Source organism: Eublepharis macularius, chromosome 2, assembly GCF_028583425.1.
Source record: "Eublepharis macularius isolate TG4126 chromosome 2, MPM_Emac_v1.0, whole genome shotgun sequence".
Taxonomy (NCBI): Eukaryota; Metazoa; Chordata; class Lepidosauria; order Squamata; family Eublepharidae; genus Eublepharis; species Eublepharis macularius.
In genome coordinates this window covers 158161760-158175605 of record NC_072791.1, presented here as the reverse complement: position 1 = coordinate 158175605, position 13846 = coordinate 158161760, and the positions used below count along the sequence as shown (strand labels likewise).

Here is a 13846-nt window from a genome sequence, read left to right as displayed (position 1 = left end):
AGAAGAATCACAGCCATCATTATTAAGTACTAAGCAACATAAGAAATATGTTTTACTTGTTTTTGAGAGATCTTGGAAAGTAGCATTCATGTTAAAATCCTACGCCAATATTATGACTTTAAAAATGCATTGTTTTAAGCATTATGCACCATCATTTCAGCCAAGATCATCACTGCAGAATAAAATCATCAGGAATTATGTACATCACTAATGTTGGATGTGATAGAGAGCAGGAGGCATTGTTGAGAGATGTGAATATGGTTTCTTTACCAGGTATGGTATGTACTTCATCAAGAATCATAAGGCCCCATTCTTGACTCTTCAACCATTCCATTACTTTCTCTGCTTCCCATGACCTCTTTGTTGTGTGTCCCAACATGGAGTAGGTGCTGATAGCAATAGAACAGCCAATTGGCTTGTCTTTGGCATCTGAAGTAAAACGACAGATTTGGCTATCATCTATGGTGGACCACATTTTGAACTGGGCTTTCCACTGTTCCACAGAAACCGCAGAGTTGCCAAGCACCAGGCACCGCTTGCGGACTGTACAAGCAGCTGTTACTCCTACAAGTGACTTGCCTGCACCTGTGAGGAACAGGAACAAGCAATCATCAAAAATCTATATTATCACTCATAGGGCAAAGAGAAAAAAGGCACATACACACAAAATCCCCCCAACAAATACACAGACAAAGCACACTAAGCTATTCAGGAGCACCCTACCCAAGAAGATGCTTACTACAGAAGTAAAGATCGTACAAAGTCACTCCTGATTAATGTTTTGTCACACGCATGTGAAAGAGCTTAGAAAATCTACTGGAGAGTGCTCAGAGCAAACAAGGCAGCAACAAGATGGGAGACCACTTAGGAACCATATGAAGAGCTGCTTGGGATGAAAATTGTGATACAAGTATAACAAATACATAGCTTTAAGCATCACCATTAACTTCCTTGCCTCCAGCAAAATAATCCCTGTTATTACCCATTGCCCTTGCAATTGTAAGCATCTGTACCAGAAATAAATCCCACTACGTTTACTGGAGAATACTGGCAGCCAAAGTATGCATCAGACTGGCAGTGCAAGTCTTGAGAAAAGAATTCTTGGCTTAAATCCTACCAACTCACCACAGGGCAAGACAATAACACCAGATCTAGCGCGGCCATTCCCAAACATTTTTCTCAAGCTCTTTTCCTGGTATGGTCGTAGAACAGCTGTGGGTTTCAAGTCTATATTGATATCAGGATTCACAGAATCATTTCTGAAGTCATACTCTGCTAATAGTGGGTACTCCAGCTGAATGCAACGCTTCTGAAGTTCTTCAATCATTTCCTAAAGAAAAAAGGGGCAGAAAAACTGTATTTTTGACATTTTCCTACTCCTGTGTTGATTAGGACTTTAGGGAAGTATTGCAATCTTCCTGGAAGGAGAAAGAGAAGAATGACATTTTGCTGTATTTAAAAGAAAGAATTTCAAAAGAGAATCGTACAGAAATGCTACAGAACAGGATATTATTCACAGATAAAATAATGTTTTGCTTGTTTTGGAGAGAGTTTATGCATGCTTATGTCCCAATAACTTTCATGGTTCATCTATTAGATTAATGCTTTCAATTCATGCTCTTGTATATATTATTTTCATAACACTCCAGCTAACAATATGCACAGTAAGTTGCATGAATGATTCTCTAAGAAAGATCATATTCAGTGAAATCATTGTGGGTTATTTCCAGAATTTATCTAGTCTGTGTCTTCCTGATGGCACACACAGCCACACATACCTTCCTCCTGTTAACCTTGTTCATTGAAGGAGTTAAATACTAAACATACCTCTTCTTATTAAACTGGATAGTCTCTGTGCTAAATGGTCTCACTTTTCCTTCATGTCAGCTCTGAAGTATGCTATTGACCACAAACGTTCATGCTACAATAGAAGTCATATTTAAGATAGCTTTGGTCTCAGTGATTTACAGGAATTACTGGAAATTCTGCTGTGGCCTAAAGAAATTAAGATAACCCAATTCTGGCATAATGGAATTTGTGTTGATACCAAGAGACTACTTTGGTGGTCACCCCTCCAAGTTCTCACCCTATTTAGCTTCCAAGATCTGACAAGGTTGGGCTATACCATGCTGCCTTTCCTCCCAATTTTGCCATTTAACAATGAATTAATTTATATTCAGCATACAAAGGCATGGTTCAGACATGACCACAAACCATGAACGTTCCTGACCAATTCTTGAAGCCATGTGCTCAACCCCTCCTCTGGCTTCTGTTTCTATGACAAACCAGTTTGTTATTAGTTGTCAGAAATGCAAACTACAATTTGCTTTCTTTCCGATAAACAAAGATCAAACCAGAATTTGAAATTTTGGCTTGAAGGGACAAAATGTAACAACATGATGTATGCTATGGACACTGAACTCTTTCATTAAAGCCACTACATAGGCGTGAAGGAACACGTGAGTTGAAGGATCCCCCCACAGGCTTCTTCACATCAGAACAAAACATGTTTTGCCATTATGTCTGAAGCATAGCTGTGAGGAGAACATATATCAGTGAAGGAATCACACAACTGGAAAAGGCCTGACAGACCATCTAGTCCAACCCCCTACCCAACACAGGAGCAGCCTAAAGAATCCTGAAGTATTTGTCCAGCTACTCCTTGAAGACTGCCAATGAAGGAGAACCCACCACACCTCTAGGCTGCCGATTCCACAGTTGAATTACTCTTAACATGAAGAACTTCTGGTACCTTCCTTCCTGTAGTTTAAAGTTGTTGTTTTGAATCCTATGCTCTGTTGCCAACAGGAACAGCTCCTTCCCTTCCCCTAAGTGACAGCCTTTTAAATACTTAAAGAGAGCAACCATGTCTCTCCTCGACCTCCTCTTCTCCAAACTGAACAGTTCCAAGTCCCTCAGTCTTTCCTTGTAGGGCTTGGTCTCCAGGCCCCTGATTATCCTGGTTGCTCTCCTCTGCACCCATTCCAATTTGTCCACATCCTTTTTGGAATGAGGCCTCCAACACTGCACACAATACTCCAGGTGGGACCTGACCAACATGATATATAGTGGGACAATGACATTCTATGATTTGAATTATCAATGAATGTGTTTTACCTGCTTCACTTCAAATGATACAGTCTGGGTTTCCTCCTCTTCCTCTTCATCCTTGTCCATTTGTTCATAGAACTGAAATAAGTCGGCAGGGACATCTGATTTACTCTGAGCATCTGTTCTTTGTGAAGTTGAAGGACCACTGCCCCCTTCACTGGACCTGGAAATCTAGAACAGAAATTCAAAAGGCTAGCAAACAGTGCAGCAAGAAAGGGGCTAAAGTTCTACTAGGGATAAGCCATGGGAGCTGACAACCATGTGAAGAAGTCTTATTTGAAGTGAGTGTACACAAATTGGTATACAAACTATAAAATAAACATCACTCTGCTGATAGTTCTAACGGTTCAGCTGCACAGGGAAACTCAAAAAGAGCGTGTTTGGCAAGGAAAAATACCAAAATGGACATGACACACACAAATCCTTTGCCGTCTACTGCTTACAGGATATACTAGATTAGGTATCAGAAGAACTTTATAGTTTTTTTTTTTAAACAGTAGCAGTGCAGAGAGAGCAGTGGGACACAATTAGGCTATACTGCGTGGGAGGGTTGCTTTTTAATTAGGAGAATTCCTTTATCTGTACCATTTTCACAACCTCAGGCCTTTGTCCCACAGACAAAAACATATAGGCCATACAATTTTCTGTACATTTTCTTCTGTGGGGCAAATAACTGCTCCTGGAGGGGAAAATGAGTGAGCAAAACAGGGAAAGAAAAAGGATTAAAATTCCTTCCCCAATCCAAATCCCTCCCATCCCTAGCTAGTACTGATCATTAAAAATTCACAGGAAATCCATTCATGGATCTCCCAATGACGCTAATTTGACACTGGCAGTAAAAAAAAGTCAGTATTAAAGTGGTGATCCACAATTCCAACGTACAGCTGATTTACTTGTGAATGTTTCCATGATGAGTTCAGTTTCTTCCCCCTCTGAATTTCTCAGCCGGCAGTCTCTAATAACCGAGTCCTGGAGAAGTTGCTGAATTACTTCAGGATGAGTACTTTCTACAAAATACCTAGAAAGCAGACAGGAAAGAAGAATCCATAGGTTTTAAAAAAGCCTGCCTGGGCAACTTAATGCTGTCCTAACACTTCAAATTTCCCTTAGGCGGGTATGGTGACCACTATGTTACAGTTTATCCTGGACTGTCATTCTGACAGCATGGTTACAAATAGAGAAGGTGGACTTTCATTTAAGTTATCTTCTGTTTAGTGTCAGAATATCAGGCAGGAAAATGTTAACTCCTTTTCCAACTGAGAAGGTGCATCCCTATAAGAAAAGAAACCCTCCCAAACCTTAAGGGCAGCTTAAAAAAAAATCTAAAGCTATGACTGCCATAATACAAATTTAAAAACTCAAAACAAGTGTGTCCCAAGTGGCATTGCTGAAATCTAGAACTGTCTGTTTCTGGAATACATAGATGATAAACATAAGGAACAAGTTGGAATCCCCTACACTAGACATGTAGGACATTGAACAAATGTTGAGCCTGAGGGGGAGTTCGTGTCTCTTGGCAAAGGTCTGCCACTGTATTGAACTAAACAGAGAACTTCATGGCAAGTCCTGTTTTCCTTTCTTGTTCAGTGTCAGGATAGTAGGCAGGAAAAGGATGTATTAGAGTCAGTGATGTGGGTTTTCTGGGAAAATTTGAATTAGAAATTTTTCTGATTCAAATTTAAATAAATGTTAGCAAAAGAAGACAAACGCTCCATGCACAAGCCTGAAATATGTACAAGCGCTAGAGTTAGTTCACAATTAATATCCCACACTTAGCCTATCTACCATGATTAATTTGTAGTACAAAAACCATGACAATTTACATAAACAGATTATGCTTATGTATGTAGGGTAGAAAATGTTCTACATATCCTAGGCAAGTAAAGAGAAACCAGCCTCCTTTACCATTCCCCATTTTATACAGGCTTCTATCAGATGATTTGATACAGAAATTTCCTACCAAATGCAACTTTTGTAGGGGTGAAAACACTACTTTTCTAGTGTCTCATAAATATGGGTTAGGGGGCTGATTTACCCCTTCACAGAAGAGCTTTAATCTGCCTCGCCTAAGTGTATGTGGGTGGTGGGGGGAGTGCCTTTGTCCACTTCTTTTCTAATAATTGCTTCCATTGTTTATCTAGGCCTGCCAGTGCAGAGCCTTAACCACCATCATTTTTTATAGTAGCTGAGAGCAAGAACTGGGAGAATTGTAGATAGAAATTCTGCTTGGTTACAGATTTCTGCAATCCAAATCCTATTGCATTGTTTATGGGATGTCCCATCCTGTTAACTGTATTTGACTTACATTATATAATCCTCCTTGAGTCAAAGTGAGAAAGGTGGACTATAAATAATGCAAATAAATAGAGGAAATAGGCTGCCAAGGGTGTTTTTTTTTTAAAAAAGTGATGGAAGTGGGGAGTATATGAAAATAAAACTATCAGCTAATAGAAACCTGTGATAGGTTTGGAAATATTCCTTGCAGCTCAAAAGTATGAGTATCTGCTTACCTATTATGCTTCAGGACCAGCTTTACCTTTCCATAGCTGACAGTACACAGCTACAAAATGAAAATATTAATTAGAAACGTAAAACTGGGTAGGAACTGGTTCAGATTAACAACAAAAACAACAACAACAACAACAACAACAACAACAACAACAACAGTGCTTATATACTGCTCTTTTAGATAGATTAGTGCCCTAAGAGCAGTGAAAAAAGTCAGTCATCATTATTATCCCCACAATATAGCTAGGGAGAAGGGGCTGAGAGCAGTGGTTTATCCAAGGCCCCTAGTGAGCGCATGGTAGTAGTGAGATTCAAACCAGCAAAATGCCAATTCACAACCCAACTACTTAACTGCTATGCACATAGCTATGCATTCAGAGAAACATTACTAACTGATTTCACAAGATCCGTAAGATAGGAAGTAAATAGTCCAGGGAAGAAGTCAGAATAGAAAGATTGTGCCTGGAGGTTTCCTGGCAAAGCATAAAACTAAAACCCCAAACTTCCCCCAAAGTTGGTTTTGATAATACAAATGCCATGGGGGGTTTCTCACTTGTCTCTTGGTTATATCCATTTAGGCAAATTCATCACAAATTCACTGGTCACGGTGCTGTGGATTTCAACCCTGTTTTATGTTAACATACCAGCCCATTGGAAGAGAGAACACTCAATACAAAATGGGAGGGGTTTCTGATGGGATGCTGATTCCGCCTCAACTATCACCAAGACCAGCTCTTCTTCTTTTAATAGAAAGTTCTGCAGAATTCTGGTTCAAGTTCACACCAGCAAATGGCAAATATAATTTACTGCAAAATTTTTGTAACAGAATTTGCTTCTGTGCTATTAATGCAAATGTTGCACCGGGACTTCCGGTTTGGGATTTATGGAGGTCTGAAGCAGCTCCATTTGCGGAGCTGACCGGACTGCCGTTTTAAGCGGCCGGCGGGGTAAAAATAGCCCGCGGCCGACTGCTCTCAGGCGGAGAGCAGGCAAAGAACGCTCAAGACCCTAGGGTGAGTTAGATCTCGGACGAGGGGGGGCTCTGCGCAACGGGTCCCCTCCCGATCCTTGAGGTCCCACCCTGCGACAGGTCGGCTACAATCTCTGCGGCAGTTCTGGGGCCAATTCGGCTGGCATAAGACCTACATACCCAAGCTTCGATTGGGGGAAGAAGTGGAGAGGAGAAGCCAAAATCGAAACAGTGATTACAACCCGAGAAAAGTGAATGAGAAGGTAAAGATCACTATCTTCTGATACGGGACAGATTGATAAAAGCAGAGAGGAATAAAAGTAGATTTTTAAACTGCAAAAGGTTAATGAAAAGGAGGGGAAGACTCGGCAAGAGTTGCATTTGAAAAGAGACTAAGTTTAAAGAAGTTATTAAAGAAACTGGACTATTGTTTTGAATACTTGCGGTCATGGAGCTGTGAGAAAAAGATACCATCGCGAGATCTGCTGTGGGAAGTCGGGAGACAGGAAGTGCGTAATAACAATAGAGTGGCTGGAGAGAAGCGGCCCTTGCTGGACGGCAGGAAGAAGGGAATCGCCATTTTTGAAAGGGGAAGGGTCGTGGCTTCGGCGGAAAAGGAAGTAGGCCATTTTGGATTACAAAATCATAGAGAGACCATAGAGAAAAGACGCCCGACATTTTGGACTCTTTAAAAATTAATTTATGCAAGAAGACCGGGACATTTGAAACAAAAAAGGTATTAAATCTTACGCCACGGAGTTAAGGAAGAGAGCGGACTCGTGGGAGCGAGCTAAAGCAAGCCCCACGATGTCGAAAAAAGAGTGGCAATCGGCAATAGAAAACCTGGATAAAAAACTTCTAGAAGTGATTAAAGAACTTAAAGACACGAAATTGGAGCTGATTAAAGAGGTTAAACAGACAGTAAAATCGGAGCTGTCAGAAGTGAAGAAAGGTATGGAAACAATACAAAACGAATTACAAGGAACGCAGCAGAGAGTTAAAGCAGTAGAAGGAGCGATGGAGAATCTAGCAGACACGCAACAAACAGAGATGAGACTGATGAGGGGAAGAATGGCGGTTGCGGAAAGTAGGCACATGGAGAAGCAGCTGAGATTTCGCGGCTTGCCGGAGGTGGAAGGAAAGACAGCGCAAGAACAGATGACTGAGGTGTTAGCTGAATACCTGGGGAAGGAGGAGGAGGAAGTTGTGGCTATCCTTGATGTGGCATATCGCGTAAACTCGAGAATTGCAACCCAGAGGAAATTACCAAGAGATGTGATTGTGCAATTTACGACACGAAACATGAAAGAGAAGATTGTGACTAAACAGTTTCAAGACCCATTGGAGATTGATGGCAAGACAATTATCATAATGAAGGAATTACCCAGATCAGTGTTACTAGATCGGAAAAAATATAAAGCGCTAATCCAGATGTTGAAGGACATGAAAATCAGGTACAGATGGGAGCTTCCAGAAGGTTTGTCCTTTGAATTTGGAGGGGCCAAAAAGCGCATTAGATCTGAGCGAGAGATGGAGCGATTTATAAGGGACAATGAAAAAGACTTACCAACAAGACTATGAGTATGGAGTGTAAAGTTTTATCTTGGAATGTAAATGGACTAAATTCACCGAATAAGAGAAAAAACATCCTCCACTGGCTATTAAAACAAAAATGTGACATTGTTTGTTTGCAAGAGACCCATATTCGAAAGCAGGATGTAAAATATTTAAAATTGGGAAAACTGGGCAAGGAATTTGTAGCGGCCTCAAATAAGAAAAAAAGAGGAGTGGTGTTGTATATAAAAGAGGAGCTACAGCCAAAATTTGTAATGAAAGATGTGGAAGCCAGATTTATAGCAGTGGAATGTATTTGGAATTTAAAGAGAGTGTTGGTAGTCGGAGTTTATGCACCGAACGGTGCAAAAGAAAGCTTCTTTGAGGATTTGAGGAAGCAACTAGACGATCTTTCATATGACCAGATAATTCTTGCTGGAGACTTCAATGGAGTGACAAACTTGGAATTAGATAAAAAGACAATAACGGCACAAAAGAAAAGAGGACTATTACCAAAGCTCTTTTTTGAGTTGATACAACAGGAAACTCTAGAAGATGTATGGAGAAGAGAATATCCCAAAAGCAGACAGTTTACTTTTTATTCTGCAAGGCACTCTACATTATCAAGAATTGATATGATCTGGGCCTCAAAAGACTTAGCGTTATGGACTAAGGAGGTAGAAATAATGCCGATGGTAGGCTCAGATCACAATCCAATTATGTGGAAATTAGGGAAAAGGAGAAAAAAGAAAGCATGGAGAATAAATGAGGACTTGCTACAGGAAGGAGAGAATATGGAGATGTTGAGAAGAGAGACAAAGTTCTTCATACAATACAACGTGAATAAAGAAGTACCAACTGATAAAGTTTGGGATGCTTATAAGGTGGTTATAAGGGGCATACTAATGGACTTAAATGGTAGAGCAAGAAAAAAGAAAGAGGAGAAAAGACAAGAAATTGAGGAGAAAATAAAAGCCAAAGAAATACAGTTAAAAAAGAGACCAGGGAAAAAGAAATTATATCAGGAAATTAAAATACTTCAAGAACAGTTAACAGCAATGAGTAACAAAGAATTGGAGTGGAACCTTAAGAGACTGAATCAGAAAGCGTTTGAAGGCGCAAATAAACCTGGGAAGTACCTGGCATGGCAATTGAAAAAGAGAAGGGAAAAGAAAATAATAAATAAAATTTGTGAAGACAATAAAACGTATTTGGAACAGACTACCATTAGTAGAGCCTTTTATAAATTTTATGCTAAGCTGTACAATAAGAAAGAGGTAAATAAAGAATCAATAGCGTCATACTTGGAGAAAACGAAGCTTCCAGTAATCTCGGAAGTTTGGAGAAATAAATTGAACAGTGAAGTAACGGATGAGGAAATAAGTAAGGCAATACAATCTGCAAATCTAGGAAAGGCGCCAGGGCCAGATGGACTTACGGCTAAATTTTATAAGACAATGGCCAATGAACTGGCACCATTCCTAAAAGAGGTGATTAATGGAGTTCTAAGGGATCAAAGGATTCCAGATACCTGGAGTGAAGCGAATATATCATTGATCCCAAAAGAGGGCCAAGACTTGACCAATGTGAAAAACTACAGACCTATATCGTTACTTAACAACGACTATAAAATCTTTGCGAAGATATTGGCGGAGAGACTGAAGGGGTGGCTCTCGGAAGTCATAGAGGAGGAACAAGCAGGCTTTTTGCCAGACAGACAAATCAGAGACAACTTAAGGACAGTGATTAATGCTATTGAATATTATGACAAGCGTTGTGACAAAGAGGTTGGTTTCTTCTTTGTTGATGCTGAAAAGGCGTTCGACAATTTAAACTGGGACTTTATGTTTGCCACTATGGAAAAGCTACAATTGGGAGAAAGATTCATCAGAGCAATTAAGGAAATTTACAGAGACCAGACTGCAGCAATTGTGGTGAATGATGAAGCGACTAAGAAATTGACTATAAGTAAAGGAACAAGACAAGGTTGCCCGTTGTCTCCACTGTTGTTCATTTTGGTATTGGAGATCCTGATGATACAAATACGACAAGATGAAGAAATTCGAGGAATAAAAATAAAGGACTATTCATACAAGGTCAGAGCATTTGCGGATGATATAATGTTAATTGTAGAGGACCCATTGGAGAACATGCCAAAAGTGATAGATAAGATTAAGGAGTTTGGAGACTTGGCAGGTTTTTATATTAATAAAAAGAAGTCAAAGATATTATGCAAAAATATGACTAAGCAGAAACAACAATTGTTAACGGAAATAACGGACTGTGAAGTAACAAGCAAGGTGAAATATTTGGGAATCGAACTGACTGCAAAGAATATAGACTTATTTAAAAACAACTATGAAAAACTATGGACTCAGATTGAGAGAGATCTGATTAAATGGAATAGGTTGAATCTGTCATGGTTGGGAAGGATTGCAGCAGTTAAGATGAATGTGTTACCAAGAGTAATGTTTTTGCTACAGACAATACCAATCATCAGAGACTCTAAGCAATTCGAAAAATGGCAGAGGAAAATATCAGATTTTGTATGGGCAGGCAAGAAGCCTCGAGTGAAAATGAAAGTTCTACAAGACGCAAAAGAAAGAGGCGGAATGCAACTGCCCAATCTGAGACTTTATCATGACGCAATCTGCCTAGTGTGGTTGAAAGAGCGGATGACGTTAAAGAACAAGAAATTACTAGCCCTAGAGAGATATAAAAAAATATTCGGATGGCACGCATACCTATGGCACGATAAAGTAAAGGTGAACTCGATGTTCCTGCATCTTTACATACGGAGAAGTTTATATACAATCTGGAAGAAGTACAGAATTTATCTACAAGAAGGAACCCCTTTGTGGGTAGTTCCATATGAGGTGATAGATCCGAGAGCTGTTGATAATGAGCAACAATGTTTAACTTACAAAGAAATAACTAGAACTGAAGCATCTAAACTTAGAATAAAGACGCAGGAGGAACTATCACCTTATTATGACTGGTTCCAGTACAGACAGATTAGAGATTTATATAATTCGGACTCTGTAAAGGGAGGTATACGAACAGAGAATTCGGAACTAGAGCAGACCCTTCTTAAAGAGGACAAGAAAAGAATATCTAAGGTATACCAAGTACTGTTGAAATGGTATACTGAGGATGAGATAGTTAAAACACAAATGGTGAAATGGGCTATAAATTTCAACAAAGAAATAACAATGGAGGCATGGGAATACTTGTGGAAGACTACAATGAAGACAACGACATGTACTAGCATTAAAGAGAACATTTACAAAATGATCTATCGTTGGTACATGACACCAAAGAAGATTGCGCTAGGGAATTTGAACACTTCTAATAAATGCTGGAAATGCAAGAAGCACGAGGGCTCCCTCTATCATATGTGGTGGTCGTGTGAGGTAGCTAGGCAGTACTGGGGGGAAATAATAAGAGAAATGAGTGAAATTTTGCAATTTCAAGTAAATAAGAACCCAGAACTCCTGCTACTAAACTTGGGAATGGAGGGATTGCCAGCCCATCATAGGACGTTGATATTTTACATGACGGCAGCAGCTAGAATTTTGTATGCGCAAAAATGGAAAGTACAAGAAGTGCCAACTATTGAAGATTGGATCTATAAATTGCTGTATATGGCAGAAATGGACAAGATGACAAGAAAACTGAGAAATCTGGACTCAGGGCAGTTTAACACAGACTGGGAGAAGCTGAAACAATATTTGGAGAAGAAATGGGAGGTGGGAGGAGAACTGTGGCAGTTTAAGAACTATTGAAGTACAATAAAATGTAGAGGGGGGTGACTTTACCGGGGGGGAGAAGAGGTAAACGTGAATCTCTAAGCAGTTAGGTTATTAGATTGATATATATAGAATAACAAATAGAATATTGATAGAAAATAACTAACCATAAGGGTTAATTATAAGGACTGATTAACTAATAATATTTTCTTTCTGGTAAGATTTGTATAATGTACCAAACTGAATATGTTTATTTGAAGATATATATGAGTTAAGTTGATTGATTATATAATGACAGTAATATAGATTTACTATCGAAGGGGAATAGAAATACTAATGTAATTAAATATAACTAAAACAGAAAGAAGAAGATAGAATGAGTAACACAGAGTATAAGTCAAATTGTTTGATTTATATGAATGTATGATTTATATGGTTTATGATCTATAGAAATATTTGAAATTAGAAATATGAAAAATGGGATAAATTGTCTATCCAATATGGAAATAAGGACTCACAGCTAGGGTACAGAGTATTAAAAATAGTTAAAGAAGTATTGCTTAGAATAAAGGGAGAATATACATTTGTTAGATAGAGGAACTTAAAAGGAGTAAGGGAAAAGGGACAAAGGGTTGGAAAACTGTTGGAAGTCAACAAAAAGGGGGGGAAAGGGAGGGGGTTAGAAATTGGGAAATGGGAGAATTGATTGTAATGTGAAAATAATTGATCCTAACCCAATAAAAATTTTTCAAAAAAAAATGCAAATGTTGCACCAATCTGTAGCATTTCTCTGCCGAGACTGCCCCTTATCACATTTTCAGTCATCTATGATAATTTCCCCCTGGGAATGCTCTCTCTGACCATGAGAATATTAGTTGGTGCTGGAAAGCCACCCTCAAAGAATCACTTTATTTGACCTTGAGGTTATTAGTTTGTGCTGGAAGGCCACTATCACTCTCAAAGAACTGTTTTCTTTGCACACAGATCAATTAGGCCAACTTCAACCATGACATCAGATTCATTTCAGTTGTTACATTTTACCTCCATCATCTTACCCTTTTTAACTCAGAACAGATAGACAAATAAAGCAAGAATATAATGAATCTCCAATAAAGACTTACCTTGATAAACTGAATGATACCATCTGGCACACCAGTCTTACTCAGCTTTTGCAAATATTCAGTAATATCACCTGTCTGCAGACCAACACTGACAGCAGCATACAAAGAGTAGGCAGTCAATTTATATTCATGTATATGGGTCGGTCGGCAAACTGGCTCAGCTATCGCAACCAAAAAATCTTGGGCATATTTGTAAACAGGTGAAAAGGCTTCAAGGAAAATATGGCCATCAGGAGCCTGAAAATAATATACATAATATCATCAGAGAATGGAATAATAAGCTTCACCACTGCTTTTATGTACTCAGCAATGGAAAATACTCTTCTTTACCTGGCAGTACAGTGGTAGAATTATCGAACAGACAGAGGTCATAATCAGCAGTGGACAAACTACTCAGCATGAACAAGGTTTCTGGAAGAACACTCAGGAAACAGAGTTCTCTTTCAGCTCTATATGCCTATGGTACATACCGATGGTGCTGCCTCCTGGACTTATAGTGCAGAAAATTAATTCCTTTTTAATTATTCTTTCAAACGATAAGGGCTGGTATCCAGTCTGTGCACAGAAGGCACATGGAAATTTCCCACATTCCATTACCACAGCCCCTTCTGAGCCCTAGAAAGATTATTCCGAAGGGCACAAGACTCACACAGAGGAAAAGCTGTGTGGGTCAGGGGGCTGGAATGAGGAGGAACAAGGGGATGGAACTGCCACCTACTCTCAGTAGAGGTATACTTGGAGAAGAGGGAGAAGGAATTATTTCACCTATGTCCCTTCTCACTCTAGTTTGCATTTTTGTGTGTTTTTGATTTTTTTTTCAAAAAACGCCTCAG

General features: G+C 39.3%; 1 protein-coding gene across 1 annotated transcript in view; it reads right to left on the bottom strand.

Annotated features, from left to right (window-relative positions):
* The window catches only part of ERCC3 (ERCC excision repair 3, TFIIH core complex helicase subunit), a 29206-nt gene that overhangs the window by 13052 nt on the left and 2308 nt on the right, over positions 1-13846 (bottom strand). Inside the window, exons 3-8 of the mRNA XM_054972453.1 lie at positions 13014-13250; positions 5622-5671; positions 3994-4129; positions 3118-3282; positions 1126-1330; positions 271-585 (exon numbers count right to left, since the gene is read on the bottom strand). Coding sequence (XP_054828428.1) covers positions 271-585; positions 1126-1330; positions 3118-3282; positions 3994-4129; positions 5622-5671; positions 13014-13250 — 1108 coding nt within the window. The remainder of the gene's footprint in view (positions 1-270; positions 586-1125; positions 1331-3117; positions 3283-3993; positions 4130-5621; positions 5672-13013; positions 13251-13846) is intronic.